The 25,491-nt window shown below is 44.8% G+C and overlaps 2 protein-coding genes across 33 annotated transcripts in view; one reads left to right on the forward strand and one right to left on the reverse strand.

Moving 5' to 3' along the window:
* LYL1 (LYL1 basic helix-loop-helix family member) overlaps nt 1–2,467 on the forward strand; it is a 266,752-nt gene extending 264,285 nt beyond the window's left edge. The window contains exon 4 of the mRNA XM_078684638.1: nt 936–2,467. Within this exon, the coding sequence (XP_078540764.1) occupies nt 936–1,447 (512 nt within the window). The 3' untranslated portion in view covers nt 1,448–2,467. The remainder of the gene's footprint in view (nt 1–935) is intronic.
* NFIX (nuclear factor I X) overlaps nt 1–25,491 on the reverse strand; it is a 5,476,577-nt gene that overhangs the window by 215,571 nt on the left and 5,235,515 nt on the right. The window lies entirely within an intron of this gene.

The following is a 25,491-nucleotide window of genomic DNA, read 5'->3' on the forward strand; positions in this document are numbered from 1 at the left end:
CTCTGTTAAAGACCCAGAGACTATGCACTCCAATGTCGTCTGCAGCCACACTCAGGGAGTTGATTTGAACCATGGATCCCAAGTGACTTCTTGGCAGTAGGAATCATGTTAAAAGCAGGGCAATGCATAAGATCTCTCAACACTACATTGGTCTTGCATGTTGGCCCAAGCCCCAACTATCTCTCTTCTACGACCAACACATAGGATCTGCTCCATTGTACTGATCTTATTGGTTCTAAACATTCATCCTAGCTTCTCTTCGATTATCATTGGCACTATTTTGGCCTTCTCGGTTGGTCACAGAAGGGATGCAGAGATTACTAGAGTTCAGAGTCTGTCAAAATATTCTGTCCTTCATTAAGTGGAACAGATTGATAGCTAAAAATCCCTCCTAGCCCAAGCTCTCCATCTCTAGAGACCTTTCAGTGCAATTGCGTTGACTTACTAATGTTCTAGTTCTTGGTGTGCAATTTTGACTATAGACCAGTGTTCGTCTTATTCAAACTTTTCAATTTCGTTCTTCTTTTATTTCTAAAAGCTGACTAGTGTAAATGAAATTAATTTTTGGGATCATAAAAATATTTCATTAAAATGTTAGAATCTGAACATAAAGAAAGATTGTTATGATAATGTGTAATGAGTCATGAATTAATAAGGGCAAGGTCACATGAACAAAATGCACTCACCATGAGAAATTTTACAACTTTACCTGAAATTTCCAATTTTTTCGTCATCTAAACACTAGTGTAAAGACTGTTTTATCAGGTGCCAGCTCCTACTGTATGGTATAAATTTATTCTGATGCCCACTTACGTTTACAGTTATTGGTGTGTGTAACTATCATTGAGCAAGTTTCCCAATCACAACTGTGTCTGCACACGTTTTCCTATTGCCTAACTCATGTTGTCCTATTGTGTTTCCTCCCTGTATTCCAGTGCGACAACCTCAGAAGGTGGCCCGCCGGGTGTTCACGAACAGCAGAGAACGCTGGCGACAGCAGAACGTCAATGGCGCCTTCGCAGACTTGCGGAAACTCATCCCCACTCACCCACCAGACAAGAAGCTGAGCAAAAATGAAATCCTGCGGCTTGCCATGAAATACATTGACTTCTTGGTCAACCTCCTGAACGACCAGGCCCTGGAGGAGCTGGCAGAGCCCACGCGTCAGGTGGTAAGAGGCTCAGGACCAGTGCCTGATCCACTTAGGAATGGGCACGATGACGCAGTCCCTTTGGGGGCGCAAATGGAAGACCCTGATTATGGACAAACCAAAGCGGAGGGCAATATTGTGCTGGTGGTGACAGGGTGCCCCTCTCCTCTGTCGGACAGTGAGGCAGACAGGGGAAGACCAGCGAGCAATGGTGCAACACATGAGCTGGCGACCAGCAACGGACATGATGCCAATGGAAATACTTTGAGGGTGGGGGTCATTGGGGTGCAACGGTGACAGGAACTAACTGCATTGGGCAAAAATATTTCCAAGGGGCAACACTTTGCCCTTACCTCGAGGCTACAAAAGCAGGACAGGCTCGTTTATACTGGCAGGAAAGAGGCTATTTCAATAGCCCTGCAACATTTATGACGACTTTTGATTGTCACCGAGGATTTTTTGTCATTTCTTTAGAGAGAGCCTTGCCGCCAAAGTATTTGGGGGGTGGGGGCGGGGGGGAGGTAAAGGAAAATGAAGACCAAGTGTCAGTAAAGTAAACAAGTGACAATGAAAATGTCTAGGATAGAGCGACCCCATATTTAACACGTGAATCAAACGTTGCGTTCCTGTTGGAACCCACAAAGCTCAGCTCTCTAAGACATGAGCTAGAGAAACACAGCCCATGACTGACAACAGCAAACCAAGTGAAGCCCAGAGGCCCCATCTCTAGCCCTCAGCTGCAATGATGCCGCAACTCGCTCGGGTGGCACTAAAGAAGCACTCCTTGATGCCCTCACAGCATTGGATTGAAAAAGGGTCATCATAGCAAGGCACGCCGAGACTTCCATTGTGCAACATGTCTTGCGCCTAAGAGAGATCCTGTTGAAGCCGACAGGTCGTCTGTGTTAACAGGGCCAATAGGCAAGTCCTCTCTGGTTGTCAGTGAATATGATGCTAAGGTCAGTTGCCAAGTGAGAGACAACAGTCCTGTCTGGGTGTAGGCATTTCCTTTGTCTGCAGGAGGCGCCACACTTGATGTCGGGGCTTATAATACACCCTATGTCATGCTGGGCAGGAAGCAGCACCAGAGAATAAAGGAAGTAAACGTGGATGAAATCTGAAAGAATCGCTACTGCCAGTGTGGTAGGATGGACTTGTACACACACCGCTCTGACTGTTCTGCCATCTGAGCTGAATCCTTCAAAGGCAGAGAGAGTCAAGAATTGAACATACATTTACTGGCACGTCCCCTTTTAATCCTTGAACAAGTTTCCTTTTCGGCGATTAACATTGTCCCTAAATAAAGGATCAATTCCATCCCTTCCCTAGTTAGCCTTTGTGTCCCGACTCTCGCTTCCTAAAAAAGAAATTAGTATCATCCCTGGTGACGTCATCAGACACTTCCCTTCTCACAGAGGAAGCCTGTCTGCCTAGACCCAAAGTTAGACTCAGCATTACAGAAGGAAGGCAGCCCTTGGCTTTGTATGTTGAATTGTACTCCTTCCCGGAGATATTTACATTATTAGTAGCAGCGTAAATGTGCACCTACAGCGAACTGTTAAAATTCTTCACTTTCAGTATAAAGTCCAAATGCACAAGGCGATTTAAAAAAATTAAAACAAACATCTATGATACAACACACACACAAAAACGAATCATAGAAAAATGATGGTGAAAGGACACAGGCAATGGCAGTAGTTAAACAAAAAACTTACAAATAGCCTTGGGTCAGCTTTAGAGAGTAAAGAAAAAAATGTATTTGTCAAACTTCAGACAAGTCAGTCTTCCATCCTTCAGAGATTCTATGATCATGTAACTTACCCACCTGTCTGCTTTCCATCCTTCAGAGATTCCTACCGAGAGTTAAACTGAGTGCCCATCAGCCTTCCCTCCTTCAACGATTCACAGGGAAATATTGTACGCTTATCAGCTGTCAGTGTCAGCCTGCCTATTTGCAGTGGCGGCTCCTCCGCTAAGGCAGAGGACCGTCGCCTCACTGCTGTTGTGCAGCAGTAATAGAAAGGAAAAATAAAATGATAATAATAAAATGTTATTACCATTTTATTCTTCCCTGCTGCGGCATGAAGGCAGGCTACTCTGCTGCAGAGCAGGGGAGGAGTGGTGAGAACACTAAAGTGCGCATGATGCTTTGACCGGCCCTCTCGAGCCAGCCAAACAGTCATGCGCACTTTAGCATGTTTCCATGCAGGCTGCATTACAGCCTGCACAGAGAACATGCCCCGGCACCCAGTCCCCATTGGAGACATGAACCACGCTGCTCAGACCAATCACAGTGCTGCATTGTAGCGTTGTGATTGGTTTGGGGAGCCATTCATAATGCTGCAATGTAGTGTTGTGATTGGGTCAGGGGAGCCCAGCTGCTTCCTGTTCGGTGGAGGAGAGATGACGTGAGACAGAGTGGTGAGGAGGTAAGTTATTTTTTCTTTTTTTTTACAATTATACCTCCTCACCCCACTGCCCTACCACCCCAGATCCGTGCTGGCCGCCACTGACTTTCAGACCTACTAAATGAGATTCTTTAAACTGAGTACCTGTCAGCTTCTCAGAAGCAGAAGGGCTATAAGGCTATTAGAACATTCCACATTATAAGCCCGGAGCTACTCCATTGTCTTAAATGGAGCTGTGAACATTCCAAAATTCTAATATAGCCTTTTAGTCCGCCATAGCGGGACTTTAATATCCGGTATGGCCCAGCTAGGAAGGGCTATAAGGCTATTAGAACATTCTGCCACTTGAGGGCAGAATGTTCTAACAAATTAAACAAAGGCCTCTTGGAGCCTGATGGGATGGAAATCCCCTCGGGCTCCGAAAGGCCTTTGTTTAAACAACATTGGACTGTTGCTCTGTGGGCCTTTACCAGCTCATAGAAGCAGGAGAACTCCATTGTCTGCAATGGAGTGCTCCACATTTCAATGTTCTAATAGCCGGAATAGCCCACTATGGCAGACTGTAAGGCTATATTATAGACTCACTCTAGCGTTAAAGGGAGCAGGCCTTTATTGGCTGGTATAGCCCACTACAGAGGCCGTTAAGGCTATTAGAACATTGCCCCTAGAGGGAAGAATGTTCTGATTAGTAAAACAAAGGCTTCAAGAGCCAGAGGGGGTTGTAATCCCCTCGGACTCCATGAGGCTTTTGTTCGCAGCAAAAGCTGTGAAAGGAAAACATTGTAATGTTGATGCTCTGTGCTTATACCAGCCATTATAAGCCTAAAGCGATACCATTGTCTTCAATGGAGCTCTCAACATTCCAGTGTTCTAATAATTGTTCAGGCTCTGTGTGTGTTATCATTTCATTCTTCAGATATTCCTGAGGAGATCTTCAGTCGACTACTGGTCAGTCTTATAGCCTCGAGAGTCAAATCAAAATACTTTATTCGATTTCCAAATTCATAGAAAACCATAAAAGTTCATAAAAACAGTAACAATGTGAGATTAAAGTATGTACAATAGTAAGAGTTTGATTTTTGAGAAAAATATAAAAACAATTTTAAAAAAATCACAGTTCATCAATGTTTACACAGAGAAAACCCTGGTTCCAATTCTAATTTCATCAATTGTATTATCAAGGGGTAAGTACTTTGAATACAATTAGCCGAGGTTTGCTCTGTGCCTTACACACAGTTTTAAAAAACGGGCAACACTCTTAGTATAAAGCACATCGTTAGCGAATTGAAGGGCTAAAAAAGCTGGGCGACAGGTGCGCAGGCCCATCATTCTTAAAATTGGAATAATCCAGGTCTTTCTGGGGTCAATATAAAATCTACAAAATAACACAATGTGTATCGCAGACTGGGGAGAGACATCATCACATGGGCAGGCTGGGAGGTTCCTAGGCCAATCATTAATGTGTGGAAATGAGACTAATCGATGGAAGATGTTAAACCTGAGTCGAGTCAACAACAATTTATCATAGTTACTCATCTCAAATGTTAGATAAGGCTGAATAGAGAGGGTGACCTGAATATTCAGGGAGTGCTGAACTGAACTTTTTCCACTCTCCGCGGTTAGTCTTAACTCCTCAAGGTGTAGCATACAAAGCTTCTTTAGTGAGGATTTGGGAACTTCGACGATAGACAGGGGAGAGAGATAATATTTCTCTAGACCCAGATCATAAAAGAAACTTTTTACATATGTTAGCCAACTAATTCTGTGCCTAATTTGCAACAAAAGGCAGTCATTAAGGAGGTTTCATGTTAGATCGTTTTTGGGGGAGGTCCACACCCGGTACCATAAAAGTATCGGTTGCATTTTTATAATATCGGAGATATATGCCAGACCCAGTTCTAGATGGCAGGAGTAAGATGCAGAACTTTGCGGTAGTGCTAGCAAATACCTCAAGAAGGAATTTTCAATTTTCTGTAGTGATTCCACCTTCTTATGACCCCAAACCCCCGCTCCGTAACAAGCAACAGTTACACATTTAGCTTGGTATATTTTTAACATTTCGGGAGCAGACTTTTTACCCACCTTTGTGCAAAAGCTATCAAGGCTGTCGTTGCCCTGAGAAACATTAGTTTCCTTGCCTCTATCGCTTGCTTCCATGAAGATTTATTGTCAATTAGGATCCCAAAGTATGGATATGTGGGTGTTCGTTCCAATTTTGTGTCATCGATAAAAATATCCTTTTTTTTCTTAAGCCCCGTCCCTGCATACATAGTGAATGTTTTTTTAATGTTAATTGTAAGGTCCAGCCCATTCATAAAGTTTCTGTACCTCCCTACGTTACGTTGCAACTCAACTGGGGTTCTGGCTAGTATCACGGCGTCATCGGCGTAGAGAAGAGCCGGTATCGGACAAGATCCAATACACGGCATGTCCTGGCTACCCCTCAACATCGCCCCCTCCAACCCATTTGTATAAAGGGTGAAAAGGAAGGGGGCCAAGACACACCCTTGTCTAACCCCCCTCTCCACCCCGAATGATGCCGTGAGTTCGCCTTTGAGCCCATATCTTACTCTGGCCGTTCCGCCAGAGTAGAGTTCTCTGAGGAAGTTGATCAGTGGCTGGTCAATACCCAAATCTACAAGAATTGTCCATAATTTGGGATGGCTTACACAGTCGAAAGCGGCTGAGAGATCGACATAAGTCATATATATTTGCCCTCCCTTAGCTCCGACATATTTCCCCATTAAAAGAGACAAATTGAGTGCTTGCTCCACGGTACCCAAACCCTCTCTGAAACCATCCTGTATATCGGCAACTATGTTGTTAGTTGCTGCCCAGGACTGGAGTCTACCAAGAAGAATTCGTCCTGCCACCTTGCCAAGGGAGTCTAGGAGAGAGATCGGACGGTAACATGCAGGGTTGTGGCAGTCACCTTTTTAAAAGATCGGCACGAGTATCGAAGCCGACCATGAGTCGATTAAACCTTTTGAGCAGGCTGCTTCCAGCACCCTGGTCAAGATAGGAGTCCATAGATCTAAGTTATGTTTAAAAACATCCACGGGGACCCCGTCCGGACCTGGTGCTTTCCCACCTTTACTGAGTAACAGGGCTTCCTCTACCTCATGTAGGGTAAACATAAGAAAAATGGGGAAAACAGATATATTCCCAACAGAATCAGGTAGATTAGTGGGTTTGCTGGAGTTATAACCAAAGATCTCCGAATAGTGTTTAACCCATGCAGTAGCGTCAACCGCTACCTCAATCGTTGGTTGTTCAGTTTCGCCCTGAAGAAAGGGGGTTTTTACAACCTTCCAAAAGTTGGTACCATCCTTCGTGACACAGCTTTTATGAAGTTGATCCCACAAATCATTTTTTAATTCCACTTTGCGCGCTTTTAAAGTTTTTTTGTAGATGTTTCTAAGGTTAGTAATTTCAACCCTATCCTTTGGTCATTTATGCAGTGCGAATTTCAATGAAGAATATGCTTTAGTGCAAGCCTTGTTAAACCAGCCTCTCTTTGGTTGTCCATTCCCCTTTACTTTCCGAAATAGTACTTCTTGGACTACCTTGGTGATGGTAACATAGCTATTGAGTATCACATTGGCTGATGTATCAGGGTTTAAACACTTCTCAATCGCTGGTAGCGCTTTCCTCACTATTTTTGCAGATGTCTCAGCTGGGTTAATATTCAGCCATTTTAGTGCGTAGCCGTTTGATCTGTTCAAACTTAGCATCTGGTGGCCCAGGGTACTTAATGAGTCCTGAATAATTTGTTTGGTTGGGATGTCTATTGTTACTGTTATTGGGTAGTGATCACTTGTGGCGTTCTTTACCATTGCAAAGTCACGAATGCACAACGGTAAACTACCAGTTACCAGAATGTAATCAATTACGCTCTGTAAGCCCCTTCCATTAAAAGTTGCAGAAAAAGGAGTTGGTTTAGCTATTTGCTCGTTTGCAAAACCCAGCTCGAGAGCTACCATGATTTCATTCAAACGCATGCTACTAGGTGGATGAGAAAAATATGTCACTGCGTTATTATGCTCATCAACTATTCCGCAATTTTTGTTGGTAGTATTAGGGCACAGGGATAAATTAAAGTCTCCCCCCCAAATTAGGGGCAGATTATGATGGCGGACGGACCCGAGTCCGTCCGCCACCATAGAGTAGGAGGGACCGTCCGCAGGGGCAGCGGTGGTCCCTCCGTGCAAATTAGGATGTGACCGCCACCCTGGCGGTCACATCCTGTATTTTTAACAATGCGGCGGGTGCTGCGTGAAGCAGCACCCGCCGCAATGTTAAAAATGAAAGTTGTGCATTTGCATGCACAAAGCGGCAGGCACCGCGCGGTGCCTGCCGCTTTGTGCACGCAAATGCAGGGGGGTACCATAGGTACCCCCCATGTGCACCCCCCACCCCCCCTTCACCCAGGGGGCCCGCAACGGGCCCCCGAAGTGACGGTCCATATGCTTTTCCACGGCGGAAAAGCCGCAGCGGAAAAGCATACATCTTAAGCCATCCTAATATGGCTGGCGGTGTCTGATAGACACCGCCGGCCATGCTAAAGCTTTTCCGCCGCGGTCGGAAGGCGACCGCGGCGGAAAAGTTGCGGACAGATTTCAAGACCCACCGCCATCCTAATATGGCGGTGGGTCTTTTGAGGCTCCACAGAGGATTATCCGCATCCTCCGGGCCGGCGGTGGCTTCCGCCGGCCCGGAGGATGCGGAAAATCCTCCATCATAATCGGCCCCTAAGTTTGAAAGTCTCTTTGGGGTATTTACTCTTTTGGTCTTGGAGCGTAAACAGGATGTCATTCATGGCTGTTAGCAGGTCCGGTAGCGGTAGATTATTATAAGAATTGGCCAGAAAGTAGTTATTGGACTTATTTATTTTCAAAATCAGAATTTGGAAATTAGGTACTGACTTTAAAATAGCTATTTGTTCAATTAGAACAGTATTTGAAATAAAAATAGTTAGCCCACCACGTGGCCTACCTGAAGTTGATGGAACCGCGTACGAACAATAAGTTTTATAGCCCTCAAGATGTAGTTCTATGGTTGGCCATGTCTCCTGAAGGCATAGGACGGAGTAATTCCTAGCTAGATCTAACCAGGCGTCGTTAGTTAATTTAGTTCGAAGGCCTGCCACATTCCAGAAAATGATGTTAAGTTTCAAAGAATCCAGATTACTGGAAGTGTTTGTGGGAGTAAGGGGTGGGGGGTCTAACACAATGTCACCAACTGCTACTGTTATAGGGAGCACCTCTCTTTGGCCGCCACCCAAAACGGCTTTTTCAGTTTTATTTCGTAAGTTGGCAGGAAGACCTGAAAATATTAAGGGGACCAAAGTAGTTGATTGACCCGGGCCTTGTTGCTCTATACCAGGAGCTATTTGTCCTTGATCTATGGTAGTTAAATGGCTGTAAGTCAGTCAGTCGTTATCTTCCAGGCCTGAAAGGGTGTTAAATCTGTTGCTGATTGGGAGGTAGAATCGCCTTGGGACATTGAATGTGTGGAAACCAGGTTCGAGGGCTTTATTGGTTGACACAGAAGGGGATAGAAAAAACCCAAGGGTAGAATATTTATTCCTATTGGGTCTAGAAAATGGTTCTCTCCACCCGCTAATATCTTTTTTACCAATGAGGGGGAAGCGAAGGTAAGAACGATGCAATCCCCAGTTAAACTTTTTTCCGATCCACCCACCCACTGTACTCTTCTTGCCATCTTAAAGTCATGGAAGAGTTGATTTGTCAAGCCAACCTTCCTGCCCAGCCAATGAAGAGATCTATTTCTCAGAGAAACCCACGTTTCTTCCTCTATGGTCCCTACTTCTGGTACGTTGGCCAGAACCACAATATATGGAGTAGCTGCAGGAGGAAGATCTAAATGACTAGACAGATTCACCTGTGCGCCATAGTGTAAAACTTTGGTCGAAGCCTGTCCTCCTAATTTGTCGCAAGATCTAGTAGATGGGGCAGGATCGGAGGTGCAAGAACGACTCCTTTTCTTGCCTGCTATGTCGGATGGCCGAGGGATCAGTGACTTGCCTAGTTATCGTGTTCTCAGGGGGAATATGTTCAACAAAAGTAATCTCTTTGCTAGTCTCATTCCTTTCTTTGCCATTATGGGGCCCTGGAGGACAGGGTTTATCACACCCAGGCTGTAGATTCGCGCCCAGGTTCTCTGGGTAGTTAGATAACATGCGACCATCTACCACCTCTCCTTTGGTACTTTTATTTAAAATAAAGTCCTCCACTATAGTGAGTCTTGATGATAGTTGGTCTATCCTGACTCTCATATATAGGTCTAGTCGCTCCACTAATGTTATCAAGTTCTTCATGTCGTTGTGCATTGCCAATGCCACATTATCATTTGATGTTAACTTGGGCTTAGTTTGACCTTTATTTTGGCCCCCCGTTTCTTCCCCTGTGGAGTTTGTTTAACTAGTTTTTGGGTCTTACTCACTAACTGGATCCTCGCTGGGTTATTTTTAGTGGTTTGGTTAACTATCGTCCCAGGATTCTTTTGTCTCTTTAGGGGTGGTTGGGTGGGGTAATCATTGTCGATAGATACAATCTCCTCAGTGCTCAGGTGGACGCATCCATTAGACTGGGCTATTTTTGAAATTCCCTGGCCTGGTTGAAGAGACTCGTCCAGGGGTGCGTCCCCCGAGCTCCCCCTAGAGGTTCCTGCTTCTATAGATTCCTCCACAGAAAGTATCTGTTTGTCTAAAACTCCTACCGCCCTGTCAAATAGTTCAGTAGAGTCTGTTGAGAATCCACCCCTGACTTAACGACATATGTGCGTTTTGGGCTTGGTAGTTTCCTTTTTCCCATTATGCTATATAGATCAATTAATACAGCAATGCAATTAAGTAAATCGATGGAAGTGGTTATAATCGTTAATCAATGACAGGAGGCACAATAACCGCTATGTATACAGATACCTTACAATGTGTCCAAGAGAATAGGCCCATGCCCAGCCTCATCCGGGCACAGACGGGCAAGGACGGGCCTGCCCTTAACCCGGGCTTTGCCCGCGCGCCTCCCGTGTCGCGTTGGCCCTCGGTGTTTTTAAAGGTCCAAGGTACTGCCGAGCACCTCTCACAAGACCGCGCTGCCCACTGGATGTTGTGGTTGGGCAGCGCGCGGTCTGCGAATGACGAGGTGGGCCCCTGGAAGTCCGGTTCTCCCGCAGAGCAGCAAGGATTTCCCCAGCAGCAACCAGGTCCGTGGGCAGCAGCAAAGGTATTCTCAGGGGCAATGAGTCTGTTCGTGAGCGCGTCCCGCGTCACGTTGGCCCTCGGTGTTTTTAAAGGTCCAAGTGGGGCGGGGCTACTGCCGAGCACCTCTCGCGAGACCGGGCTGCCCACTGGATGTTGTTGTTGGGCAGCGCGCGGTACGCGGATGACAAGGAGGGCCCCTGGCAGTCCGGTTCTCCCGCAGAACAGCAAGTATTTCCCCAGCAGCAACCAGGTCCGTGGGCAGCAGCAAAGGTATTCTCAGGGGCAAAGAGTCTGTTCATGAGCGCGTCCCGCGTCGCGTTGGCCCTCGGTGTTTTTAAAGGTCCAAGGGGGGCGGGGCAACGGCCGAGCACCTCTGGCTAGACCGCGCTGCCCACTGGATGTTGTGGTTGGGCAGCGCGCGGTCCGCGGATGACGAGGAGGGCCCCTGGCAGTCCGGTTCTCCCGCAGGGCAGCAAGTATTTCCCCAGCAGCAACCAGGTCCGTGGGCAGCAGCAAAGGTATTCTCAGGGGCAAAGAGTCTGTTCGTGAGCGCGCCTCGAGAGTCAGACAATCAGTAATCAGGATTCAAGTCTGTTTGAATTCAAGTTTTCAGAGATTCTGAAGGCGATTTGTGAAACTTGCTGCCTGTTTGAGTTTCAATCTTCAGTAGTTCAAATGGAGATTGTTCAAGCTGAGCAGCTGTAAGCCTCAGATATTCACACAGCATGATTCCTCAGCCTGACTGTTCGTCAGCCTTCCACCCATCAGAAATTGAGAGGTGATTCATGCAGTTGATCGCCTCATTGTTCCATCCATGAGTACTCCTAACCCTGTGGGCAGATCACGTTCAGCAAGAGTTGGGTAGAGTAGACCTGTCCCTCAGTTCGTGACAAATACTGCTACAGTAGGATATATAGTACACTTGACCCTACAGTTAAGGCACACTCTCCTCTAGCACAAGAAGGAGAATACTTGACACTGAGAACCTGTCAGAGTCAGCTATACTAGGGCAAGGAGTTCAATTGACCCTGCATTCATGTCAGACAATACAACAGTCATATACGGTGTACACTTTACCTCATTGGTCAGGTCACACACTGTGAAAGTAGAGTGAGGAGTACTGCTGACTTGGCCTTAAGGTCAGACACTGCTCGAGTAAGGAAAGATTAGACCCGACCGTTAGAAATTGGGTCATTAATTTGGGAGGGAGGAATCCTTACTAATTTATTACAAACACAATCAGGTCAGGTCACATTACAGCTCAATGAGAAGCTCTATTTAATCCCTGGTACCTATGGCACAAGTAGCCGACAATTTCCCACAGAAATGTTAGGGGAACCAAAGATATGAAATATTATAGGTTACATTCAAAGAACAACAAGGAATGGGCTGTCCAGGGCCTACCTTAGGAGTGACTTATATGTATTGAAAAGGAAGGTTTGGGCCTGTCAAAAGGTTCATTTTGCCCGGTCTAAATTGCAGTTTAAAACTGCACACACCGTCTGCAATGGCAGGCCAGCGATGTTTAAAGGGATACATAAGTGTGTGGCAGCACAATCAGTGCTGCAGACCCACTAGCGGCATTTAATTTGCAGGACCTGGGTACCTGTAGTACCACTTTATTAGGAGCTTATAAATATATTAAATATGACAATTGAGTATAAGCCAATGTTGCCATGTTTTGATGAGTGAGCACATGCACTTTAGCACTGGTTAGGAGTCGTACAGCATGCAGAGTCCTAAGGCCAATGAAAACAAATTCAGCAAAATTGGGAGGAGGAAGCCTAAACGTTTGGGGGAAGACCACCCTAAAGCTAATAGGACTAACATGTGTTCCTCCCCAGCTGGAAGTGGGGAGAAATACCCAACCACTTGGGAGTTCTTATCACTAAGGTGTGAGAACCTTGATAGACCTGGTTCTGACACAGGACTCAGGACGTTGTTCTATCGTAAAGCCTATTACCTGCAGGGATATGGACCACCTCAACAGTTTGGGATTTTCAGCCCTCCTTTGCATTAACCATCTTGCGGGGCATGTGGTCTGTCTTGAACTGAGACGTGAGTCCCAAACAGGTATGGTCTCAGCTTCTTTAGTGCTCAGACCACAGCAAAGGCCTCCCTTTCAATTGCACTACACCTCTGTTCCCAGGGAAGTAACCTCCTGCAAATGAAGGATACTGGTTGGTCTAGACCCTCCTCATTGATCTGTGCTAAGGCAGTCCCATGCCATGCTCTGAAGTAACTGTCTCAAAAAGAACAAGTGATGGACAGAATGCTAAACAATGTCAAAAACTCACACCCAATACTGAGATCTGGGCCTAAATCCATCGTTTTTTGCTCACCACGCCAATCCAGTTTGGACACAACCATATGCAAATCAGTCTTGACCCTGCTCCCCATGGGAACAGTCCAGTCTAAACTACCAGGCCAGGTCCTCCGTGGACCCAAAACAAGCATCCTAGGACCGGTTTTGTGGTATCACCCCATATCAGCCAGGATAGATTGACTTCAGTAGCATGGCAAGCACAGGACCCACGTCTGGGCATGCCTATCCTACTTAGAGCGATAAATGCAAAAAGAACAAGTGATGGAAAGAATGCTGAACAATGTCAAACACTCATCCCCAGTAGAGAGATCTGGGCCTAAATCCATAGTTTTTGTGCTCACCAAATCATTACAGTTTGGACCCAGCCATATGCAAATCAGTCTAGACCCTGCTCCTCAAGGGAACAGTCAAGCCCGAACTGACAGACCAGATCCTCCCTGGACCAGAGAGTGCTTGACATTGTTCAGCATTCCGTCCATCAATTGTTCTTTTTGAATTTGTCACCCCTAGTGAGATGGGTATGCCCAGACGTGGGTCTCGTGCTCACCATGCCACTGGATTCAAGCTATCCTGGCTGATGAAGGTGATACCCCGGAACAAGTCCTAGCATGCTTGTTTCCAATTCTGGGCGGACTGTTCCTGAGGAGAGCAAGGTCAAAACTGATTTGCATATGGCTGGGTCCAAACTTGAATGGCGTGGTGAGCAAAAAAACTATGGATTTAGGACCAGATCTCTGACTGGGGGTGAGTGTTTGACATCGTTCAACATTTCTTCCATCAATTTTTCTTTTTGCATTTGCCAGGAGTGGGACGGGTATGACCAGACATTTGTCCCGTGCTCACCATGCCAGTGGATTCAAGCTATCCTGGCTGATGAGGGGTGATACCTCGAAATCCATTCTCGGATGCTTGTTTCTGGTCCAGGGAGGACCTGGCCTGGCAGTCGGGCTGGTCTGTCCCCGGGGGGAGCAGGGTCAAGATTAATTTGCATATGGCTGGTCCAAACTAGAATGACATGGTGAGCAAAAAAACTATCGATTCAGGCCCAGATCTCTGACTGGGAATGACTGTTTGATATTGTTCAGCATTCCATCCATCAGTTTTTCTCTTTACTGATGTGTCTATCTGCACAATAAACTCCTTAGAGAAATCAGGAACCTATAGGACAGGTGCTGTACACATGGCCTCCTTGAGAGTGTCAAAGGCTTTCTGACAGGCCTCTGTCCTGATCACTTTTCTGGACTGATTCTTTAAAGTCAGCTCTATTAAGGTGGGAACAATTATGCCATATCTCTTAACAAACCTCCTATAGTATCCTATGAAGCCTAGGAATGCCCTCACCTCAGTCTGTGTTTTAGGAGGTTGCCAGGCCAGGATAGTCTCAATCTTGGCCTAGAGAAGCTGCGCCTTGCCCCGGCACACCTAGTCGCTCGGATGTACTGCGGAACCCTGCCCTATTGGAACTTACTGGCCTTGATAGTCAGGCTTGCCTGCAGGGCCTGAAGCAATGTACCTCCCAAAAGGGAGCTGAAGACAGCTATGTCGTCCAGGTATGCCTTCCCACCTAGGACCCTGTTGACCATCCTCTGAAAGGTGGCGGGGCATTCTTTAAGCCAAAGGGCATTATTCTAAATTGGAAGTGGCCCTCTGGGGTTTAGAATGCAGACATCTCCTTCTCCCCCCCAAGCCAGAGCAATCAACCAGTACTCTGATGTCAGATCAAAGGTACTGTGGAACTTGGCAGTACCCAGCCTGCCTAGGAGCTGATCAACCCGGGGGAAGGGGAGTGTGTCTGTTTTTGTGACAGAATTAAGACTCCTGTTGTCTACACTGATCCTAAGTTCTGGAGTGGGGCCCAGTGGGCAAGCCTTCGAAACCAGCACCAGGGACTTCTGGAGGGCTCAAGCACCCCTAACACCAGCATTTTGGAGACAACCTCCTTGATACTGGTACTTACCTTATCTGACAGCATGTACATTTTATTTTTATCAGGCAGACGTCTCTAGTATCTATGTCATGGGTACAAAAATGAGTATGCCTTGGGTGAGGTAGAAAGGAGAGGAGAACTCCTTCAGCAACCAGCAACTGTCACTTCCTGTTCTTGGGTCAGAGTAGGTGAGAGGTTGACACCCTCTACTGACCCATCATGTTCTTGGGCAGACAGGAGGTCGGGGAGAGACTCGCTCTCCTCTTCCACCCCTTCATCTGTCTCCAGGAGCATGTTGAATTCAGACCTCTCAAAGTGGGATTTGAGGTGGTTTATGTGGAGCACCCTTAAGGGGTTTCTAGAGGTTTTGAGATCCACCAAGTAGGAAGACTGCCCCTTTTGCTCCTTCACCTCAGATGGGACTGTTCAGCAGTCCTGGAGAGCTCTGGGCTCCAAAGGCATCATAACCCACACATTCTGGCCAGGCTGAATCTCTAGCAGAGTGGCCTTCTGGTCATATCAGAGTTTCATGACTTCTTGACTGGGCTCAGGATTGCTTTTAGACTGTCTCCAGAACCAATGCATCTTGTTGTTAAGTGCCAGCATGTAGCTTGCTCCCACCCCTGTCTGACAAGGCTGAGAGGTCTCCTTACAGGGTGGCCATAGAGAAATTTGACGAGGAAAAACCCAACCCTCTTCGGTGGCACATCCCTGTAGGCAAAGAGTATGCATGGTAGGTAGGCCCATAACCATGCCTTCAAGGGGTCTTGTTGAATTTCCCCACAAGCCTGTTTGTTTGGGGGTGACAGAGAGTGAGGAACTTGTAAGTCACTCCACACTCATCCCACATGGACTTCATTGATGCTGACATTAAGTTAGTGCCTCTGTCAGAAACTACACTTTGGGAAACCCTACATGGGTCAAAATCCCTATCAGTGCCCTGACCACCGCAGGAGTGCCCAATCTCAGAGGGATGGTCTTTGGGTAAGCGGTTGCCGTGGTCCACCAAGACTAGAATGATCCTGTTGCCTAAAGCTGTGTTGGGATCCAAGGAACCAACAATGTGGATGCCTACCCTCTCGAAGGGAGTGCAAATGACAGGTAATGGGTTTAAGAGAGCCATTAAGTTTTTTCATTGAATTCCCACTGGGCTGTTAGGTGTGACAGGACCTACAGAATGTATCGGAGGCCATCTTCATCTGAGGCCAATAGAAGTGGGCAACAAGCCTTCTGAAGGTCATGTATTGCCCCAGATGTCCTGCCAGGGGGATGTCATGAGCCAACCCCAGTAGGAAGGTCCCGTCACATTGAGGAATCCTCAGCACAAGGGTTTGCCCAGGATCAGGAATCGTAGGCTCACTGTAATTGAGGTTGTTCTCTCAATAGATAAGGTTGAGCTTCAGAGGTATCACCTGGTGCCTGGGTCTCAGCTTGCTGCCTCAAGCCCTATAGATTAGGGTTCTCTTTCTGTGCTTTGCAGAATTCCTCCCTGGTGGAATGACCCTCAACTTGGTAACGCACTATCACCTCGGGTCTAGAATATGCACAAAGCCGTATCTTGGCAAAGATGTGTGATCAATGTCCGAACTTTCTCATAAATGTAGTGAAAACTAAACAAAAACTAGGGGAATTATCAGTTTAGGACTAGAACCCTCACTTACCCAAGGGTGACATGCTTCATCCTATAGGTACCTCCTTACCAGTAGGAAAACCTAGTCCTACTGGGAGCTACAACTTCCTCACTGTGAGGAAGGAGCTCAGAGATGTTTTCATAGATGTACAATCTTGCAGTTAGGGTGCTAAAATCCCATACGTGAGGCTTATGGAGTAGTGAGGGTTCAGCGCAAAAGGAAAGATGTGTTAGGAAAATGTGAAATATAAGTGGATGTTAAAACTGCCTAGGTCGATGCACAAAACTAGTTTTATTGGCGTGTTCTCTCTGGCAGGATTAAAAAGCAGTGCAGAGAGTAGTATGGATTTACAACTACTCTTCAAAATGGAGTCGACATGTTTCAGCCTTATGATCAGGAATCTGTATCAGTGGCTTTCGTCAGGACCAAAATAGAATATTACTGTTGCTGCTGCCAATCTGACGATAAAGTGTTAAAAATAAAAAGATGCAACACCAGTATTCCTGCGATGTGATGACAGGTAATACTTGGAATGTCTAAAAATATAAAAGAGAGAAAGAACAACAAAGAACACACAAAATCATTTAACGTGCTCTGCTGTTGACATAGTCCTTAGCATTATATTGTCTATAGCCATAAATATCAACAGTTGATATTATCTCACTTACTCTCAATAGTAGGATATAATGCCTCACCTCGACCTGGTAGGCAGCTCCAGGAAAGAGGCCACGCTCTGTAGGAGATAAAACTTTACGTCACACCTAACACATTAATTAGGTTGACATTACTAGAACTGCTCCAGTTTGTTAAAAAATCAGAACGCTGTGACCACCCCAATGGAGGCAGGAATTAATACTATGGGGATTCCGCTCTCTTTAGGCTTAAACGTTATCTACTTCTAGTACCACTTACTTGTGCCATGTTAAATAGTTTGCATAATTTAGCTGTACTCAGACATCTAATAATAGTGCCTACAGAACTATACTCAGCTAGGTATAGAATGCTGAGGTATGTCATCATTAGATTAAACTAAGACACCTAATGCTGGTGCCTCAAACCTCTACTCATATTTAACAACATGGGTAGGAGTGTTCTGATTAACTCAGATACTCTGTCCATCACCACCCCCTTTTTGTAATCAAACCTCTACTCAGCATGATGTACAAGGCTGAGAACTAAAGATAATAGATTAAACTAAAAACCTTAGTCACCTAACGGCATTTAAAGAAACGGGTATTTAAGGGCAATTACATACTAACAGTCAAAACTCCTGGGGCAAATGCAAGTTCTCATATTGAGAAAGATGTTCGCATGTCAACAGATGGTTCAGGGGCTGCCTTACCTGTCCGTCGGTACCTCGTGGCGTTATCTGGCTGCCCGTGGGAGGTACCGACCGGTCAGGAAGGCTCGTCTTATATAGTGTCTCTTCACTCAAACAATCTGTCTTCCAGAAGGGCCCCGAGGTGGCTGTTGCACTGCCTGATCGCGCAAAGTGCTGTGCGCATGCTCATAACAGGGGTATAGCATCACAGAGAACCAACTGTGCATGCGCGGGGAGAATACTAATTCTCTACCCATGCGCATTAGGGATTTGCAGCGAAACGCAAGTTCCATATTCATTGAGTTGTTAAAAGTGTTATTCACCATCATACATGCAAGATATTTAACATGAAATTAGCCTTCGTACTGCTTCTAATTTTTTGCATCTTTTCACACATCTTATTAAGCACGATGTGTTATGCGCATGCTCGTGACTCGGGCATAGTGTTCCCTTGACCGCGCTACCTAGAGCCGACTGCGCATGCGCAGGGAGAATACTAATTCTCTATCATTGCGCTTTGAGGATATACAGCGAAACTGGAATTGCATTGTAATTCCTATACATTATCTCCTGCATATTAGTCACTGAGCGTGACATCAACCTTCACAATGCATCTTTTAGAATACAGTTAAACGTGCATATGGAAGAGGTCTCAAAGATGACCGCCAGGGTGAAAAAACGAGGGTATTTCTCAGCGCGAAGAACTCCAAAAATGACACTGCACATACTAGTATATACCATCGGAGACCTAGCTCACCGAAAGCTGATGTCCCATACCACAGTTTCAAAAACAAGGCATGAACCTGACATGCGCTGCTTCAAATCTTCCCAACAGGGAGATTGTTTGCATGGAAAACGGACTGCAAAATTCACTAGAAACTGTCTCACTGCTGCATTTTCAATGGTATATACCTGATCATGAAAGTGTTACAATTAGCAGGCAGTGACTGTATTAAAATTACAGCACTTCAATGTCGTGCATAATCAATGTTGCCTATCAACTTCACTAACATACTGCAGACATCTATCTGTGAGTGTCTCCCCAATATCCTCTCAACCCATACAAGGTTACTCAATGTATTCCTCTAAACGAGGAGAGGATGTGTGTGTTTCCAAAGAAGAGGTTACTTAGCATATAATCAAAAAACGGGGAGAGGATGGAGGTGTACCAGAGGGCCCCGGTTGCGTTGTTTACTTGTCTTTTTTGGGTTACCCTGTAATATGCACTGTCGTTTTCAAAGATCCCAATGTTAAAACTGATAGGTTTCCCTATAGGGATAGCCAGGGTATCTCATCGTTCAGACCACTGACGTCAGTTTTAAGTTTAAACACCCACTGTTGTTCTCGTCTCAGAAGAAATTTCGAGACATCTGTTATGTGTGATGGAATCCAGGGTTGCACCAAAACAACCCAGCGCAAGTCCGTTTCTGCGTGATGTTTGTCCAGGAAGTGATTCGTAAGCTTGGTTGATCTCTTGTTGGTATAAATAAAAGAGAGGGGCTCGTGATAACCCGTAGGGAAATAGAGCACCAATATACTGTAAAGTAAAGCAAAAAGTTTTCCCTATGGGAGGTATTGTTTCCTGCTCCTAAACCAGGACTCAAAGCGATCAACTCAATCCACAACATTCATTCATCTTGCATTTTGTTGGCTGGGAAAACACTCACCAGAAAGGAACAAAAACAGTCTATTTATAAAAATATACAATTTATTTTAAATAAAAAACATATGAATTCCTATGTATAGTGAGTTAAAAACATGAAATGCACAAATAAAAGCCACCTAATGTGGGTATGGAGAAAGTTTTTCAAAAAAGACACTGCTATCTGTCTTAGTTATGTCATTTCGGGCCCTCGTTTGACAACAATGGGGGAATAGTATTCCTTTAAACCAGGTTGTTTGTTGACAACACCGAATATGACTTGGTGCGAGTGCGTCGACGCGTTTCGGAAGCTTAAGTTGATAATGGCTTCCTTCTTCAGGACAGTCTCTATATGTTTTCTCCACAGAATTGTATCACACCAATGCAGTTATGTTGCAAGGAGAAATCTACGGAATTCGTAGTATTCCTGTAGTGGAAGCCTTCTAATGTTCGCAGACTACCACAATCCTCCATATATAAGAGAAAGCTTCAATATCAAATCGGGTTCAGTTGTCATATTATCCTCGAATTCCTTGCACAATTCTCATGGGGCGTATATATTTTTTGTTGCCTCCAAGCGAATGCCTGTTCTGTATTGGTACAATAATAAAAACGATATGTTTCAAAAAAGGGGGTCTTTTTCACGCAGCCGGGTAGTATTATGCACGTGGCTATTGGTTACACACGGCCGTCTTTCCCGGACTGCAAAACGTGGCGTCTGTACAATTACCGCTCGCGTAGTGGTTTAAAACAAGACAACCCAGCACAAGTCCGTTTCTGCGTGATGTTTGTCCGGGAAGTGATTCGTAAGCTTGGTTGATCTCTTGTTGCACCGAATAGTGCTCTTATGTTCTGAGATCCTTGTTTTTACTTTTCTTGATGTCAGCCCGACATATCGAAGCTTGCATGGGCACCAAATCAGATAGATCAATCTCTCGCTGTTACATTTATATGTTTCATGAGTCTCCATGGTCTCTCTGTTCCTGTATCAATTTGTGTAGTCTTCTCTGTTTGTGGGCACCGCGCCCATTCCACAGGGTAAGTGGCCGATCACGGGCGGTAGATTCCACAATGATGTTTGCCCTTCTTTAGTCTTGCTTTCTTTCGGGCAGGTATGGACCAATTTGTCTCTAATGTTCGTGCTTCTTTTATAAGCAGACATTGGAACTGGAAGTTTGTTGTTCCATGTATTGAGTATTCTCCAATGATTAGTAATGCTTTTCTTGATTTGATTGGAGTAGCTCGAGAACGTGTTGACAGAGGTATGGCTTGCATTGTTTTCCTATGCTGGTAGGATCTCTAACAGTGCTTCCCTGTTATTGTTGGCTGCTCTTTTGCGTGACCTGCGTATTATGGGTGCTGGATAGTTCTTCACCCTAAGGTCATTAGCCAAAGCTTCTGCATGTTCGTTATACTTTTCAATTGTTGATCAATTGTGCCTTATCCTGAGAAATTGCCCAAATGGCAAGTTCTCACGGAGAGCTTTCGGGTGGTAACTCTGATATGATAGCAAAGAGTTACATTTATTTAAAGACAAGGGAACCCTAAAGGTAGCCAAGGACCTAGGGTATCAGTTAATTGTATGGAACAGTGGTCCTTGTTAAAGCAAAAAATGCAGAAAGTAAATATAGAACACCGTTGATTCTATATGGTCTACCCAGCCGAATAGAAAATGTAATTCAAATAAATGAGATTTCTGTCAAAAGACAGTTGCAATATCCAGTAGGATACAGTCATGTATCCAAAGCAATACATAAAAATGTGTGACATGGTGACAGGGTGACAATTTAAACACACAAATCATAAAGAAAACAAAACAAAATTCAAAACAGTCAGGTGAAACAGAAATAGAGCTTGTTCATAATTATACATGATGCGACAAGCATCATATGTAGCCACAGACGTGACACTTCCGCTGGGTTGTACATGGTTCTAAGGGAGACAAAAAAACGGAATTGACAATAACCGGAGAAAACGTGTCGAGAATTGTGAGGGGAGGCAGGGGGGAATTACCTGTTTAGAGAACTAATGAGCTTTTGGCGGGTCCTGGCTAGAGGCCGGTGACCTGTGAAGGGAGAAATTAATTGGAGCTGTAGCAATTGCGCTAATGGTGACTAGGTCGATATCACGGCGTTTGTAGCAGAACATACCTTAAGAATACAGTGGCCAGACAGCGCCGGATGGTGGGGGGTCTGGAAACAATCGGTCAATGCCGCGTGGTGATGAGTCGGCAATTAGGAACGGTTGATACCGTTTTGTGGCCGCTCTGTGGATCACAATGCCTGTGCAGGGTGGCTCAGGGAGATCTAGGCTACATGAGTTGAGGAAGTGCATATTAACAACCGTGATTGTGAAAGAATGGGCGAGTAGAGCATCTGAACCGGAAGTGTGCTCAACCAGGAAGTAGGTATGTTGGCAAGTCGGCGGCCATCTTAGGTATGGGTCGCGAGTGAGTGAGAAAATAAGGATAGTCTGAAGACACTCATGGAAGGTCCTGACAACAGTAAAGGAGTTCTGTCATAAATTACAGTCTGTGGAAACGAAATTCAGTGAAAGCACATATGTGAAAGAAGGCATAGTGCCCAACTACAATCCCCACAATGCAGTGGAGACATGTAATTGAAACCAAGTTATGTTCAGGAAAGTACTAGTAAAGGACATAATGAATTGTACCGGTGTTATATTGTCTGAGAGCCTTTCTTTCAACATGTGTTGTATGGTCACCAAGGTCTCTTCCTGTGGTATTCACAAATATAGAGACTCTACGTCGAAAGACCTATCTGTTCATCAGTTTGAGCAAACATTGGTAATGCAAGAAAGTAACACCTTCTATAGACACATTTGTGTCTGGAAAAGATATATAGATGATATCTTTGTTGTGTGGAGAGGGGACCATGAAACAATCAAGGCTTTTCATGCTTGGTTAAATGAGAGAAATGAATATTTAAGATTTATTCTTGAGTATTTTAAAGAAGCCTCTCTTTCTTGGACGTCAGGATTTTTCCAAAAGACGATGGACTGGGTACGGAGCTATATAAGAAGCTGATGGCCTGTAACTCTTTGCTATCATATCTGAGTTTCCACCCGAAATCTCTCTGTGAGAACTTGCCATTTGGGCAATTTCTCAGAATAAGGCGCAATTGCTCAACAATTGAAAAGTTGAGACAATACTAGATCTAGCTGTAACACCAATAAGATTCCTTCAAAAACTTCCTCTTATCTTTCCTCTGAGGCTAAACCTAAACGAGCAAAAAAATCTAAGTTATCAAAAACTATCTTAGATCCAGGCTCCAAGATAACACCCTCATTGCGGTCATATTTTAAGGCCATTCCCCAGGTTTTGGACCTGGCGCAGAGCAATCCCTCTCCTTCTTTATCCTCTCATATAACTCCGAACACACCAACACCTGATAGTTTGGCTCTTATAGATGCTAGAACACCAAATTTGGATGAAGAGGCTCGTAATGGAAGTCATCTTGGGGTGAAGGGTAGTGACTTCACAGTTAACGGATCGACAGATCTTAGCTTAACCACTTTGCCTAAGGGGATATCTGCAGATCAGAGTCTTGAGAAGGGTAACAGTTGTAGTAACTCCCTAGTTCCTTGTGATACTGCTATAACTGCTATAACTCCTGAGGTATCAATCAGTAATGCTGGAGAAGAGACCTGTAGTCTCCCAAGTGAGCATATTTGCCTGGAGGAGGATATTAGACCGGAGATAGAAGAGTGTGGAAGTCAACTATCTGAATCTTCTCTAAGCGGAAATCAGAATATCCAGTCACAAATTGTCCACGGCCCTACTCCCAGTCCTAGTCCTAGTCCTAGTCCTGACTCACCGATGGGCTTATCTGCCTGCGCCATTGAAACACCCTCAGACCTTTCGCCTTCCTCTATATTATCCATGTTTTCCAATTTATCTGCTGACATTAAACGGGGTTTTGAGGAGTCATCAAAAATTCAGAGAGAGATTAGGTCTTACTGTGAGTCGTTAGATAACAAGATAGATGGGCTTTTTTCAAGAACTGGAGTGTTGGAAGAAACAACTGCTGTTATGTCTCTCGCGTTGGAAAACGTTAAGGAGGACATAGTCAAACTTAAAAAGGAGGACACTGCCCTGGCTGACAAAATGGAGGTGATCGAAAACAATGCGAGGCGTAGCAACATCCGCATTTTAAATGTACCAGAAGGAAGGGAAGGATCTGACATTAAGTTGTATAATATTCAACTCCTAAAAACATCTTTCAATTTAACCCACACAGAGGAGGCATTGAATTTAGATATTCAGCGGATCCATAGGGACCCTTTTAGGCGAAACCCGCAGCGGACGAAGCCCCGGAAGATCCTTGTTAACTTTCACACTTTTCAGCTAAAGGATCATATTCTTAACCTGGCCCTTAAACAAAAATCTCTATCAGGGGGAGATTATAACTTTCAAATAAGATCGGACCTATCACGGTCAACCCTTGACAGGCAGTGGGAGTTGGGCAGGAGAATGGAGGCCTTCAGGAAACTGGGTGCAACAGTGCAGTTGACTTTTCCGGCAGCCCTAAAAATTATGTTGAATAACAAAATGTTCAACATCCGAACAGTTCAGGCTGCGGATGAGCTATTAATGGATATCGGTACTTCAAAGAGCACTTCTAAGAGCTGAGGGTAGGTCAGGCTGAATTTTTCCTCGGCTAGTTGTTCACTCCTCTTTAGAAACACTTAATTAAAAAAAAGGGAAAAAAAGGTATAAAATAATAAGGGGGAGAGAGAATAAACAATAAAATAAAAAAATAAAGCACACAACTGAATACCATATGAAAAACTATAGTCTTAAGCATTTCACACTTTGAGGAACTCACTTTGATTTTTTTTTTTAAGAGTAGTCATAGCAGGTTACGATAGGTTATATTTTAGGTGATTTGCAGACTTTCTCTTTTTTGTCCTCAAATACTATAATTAATAAATGCTTCATGGGTGCCTAGAAGGGGTTAGGAGTACCATAACCGGAGGAGTTTCAGTTGGACAAACAAGGGTTCCTCAAGGGAGGGTGGGTGGGGATCACGTGGGTGTGGGTCAGGGTAAATAATTATAAAATGTTTCTCATCTCCGAATTGGTTGCTGATAATTCTTCTTTTTTTAAAATGGACAGATTATGCATCTTTGAGATATATTGAGGGTTGTAAGCTTGAAGGGTCTAGCCCCACTAGGTATATTGGATATGAGTTCTATTAAGTTTCTCTCCTGGAATGTTAATGGCCTGCGCACCAAACCCAGATCTAACACAATTTTACAATATATACGTGACTTTGATGCGCAGGTCATTATACTTCAGGAGACACATCTGGTTGAGGCTGAAGTACTCGATTTGGCAAATAAAAATAAATGGATAGATCAATTTGTCACCACATCTCAAGCTGTTAATACTAGAGGGGTTACTATCCTTTTTAAAAAGACAATCACTACCAGACTAATTGAGCAAAAAGTAGACCCCGCAGGTAGGTGGGCTATTGTGACTGTAATGATAGGTGGTTCTCGTTTTACGATAGTTGGTTATTATGGGCCCAACCGAGATGACCCCTCAGCCCTGATATCATTATTTTCTGAGCTCTTACATTTCCCTGAACCTATCATCATAGCAGGTGACTTTAATGTTGTACTCAACCCTGTCTTAGACAAGACTACCTCTAGCAGGCAACATACTTTGTCTAAATCTAGAGACTTTTTACTGAAAGCGATGTTCCAATACGGATTTATAGACATTTTGAGAGTAAGGTCAGGGCAGAAAACCGTTTTTTCTTTCCGAAATTATAAATATCGCCATAGGTCTAGGATCGACTTCTTTCTAGTTAGTAGAGTTTTGTCGGACTCAGTGA

Source organism: Lissotriton helveticus, chromosome 1_1 (genome assembly GCF_964261635.1).
Source record: "Lissotriton helveticus chromosome 1_1, aLisHel1.1, whole genome shotgun sequence".
Lineage (NCBI taxonomy): Eukaryota > Metazoa > Chordata > Amphibia > Caudata > Salamandridae > Lissotriton > Lissotriton helveticus.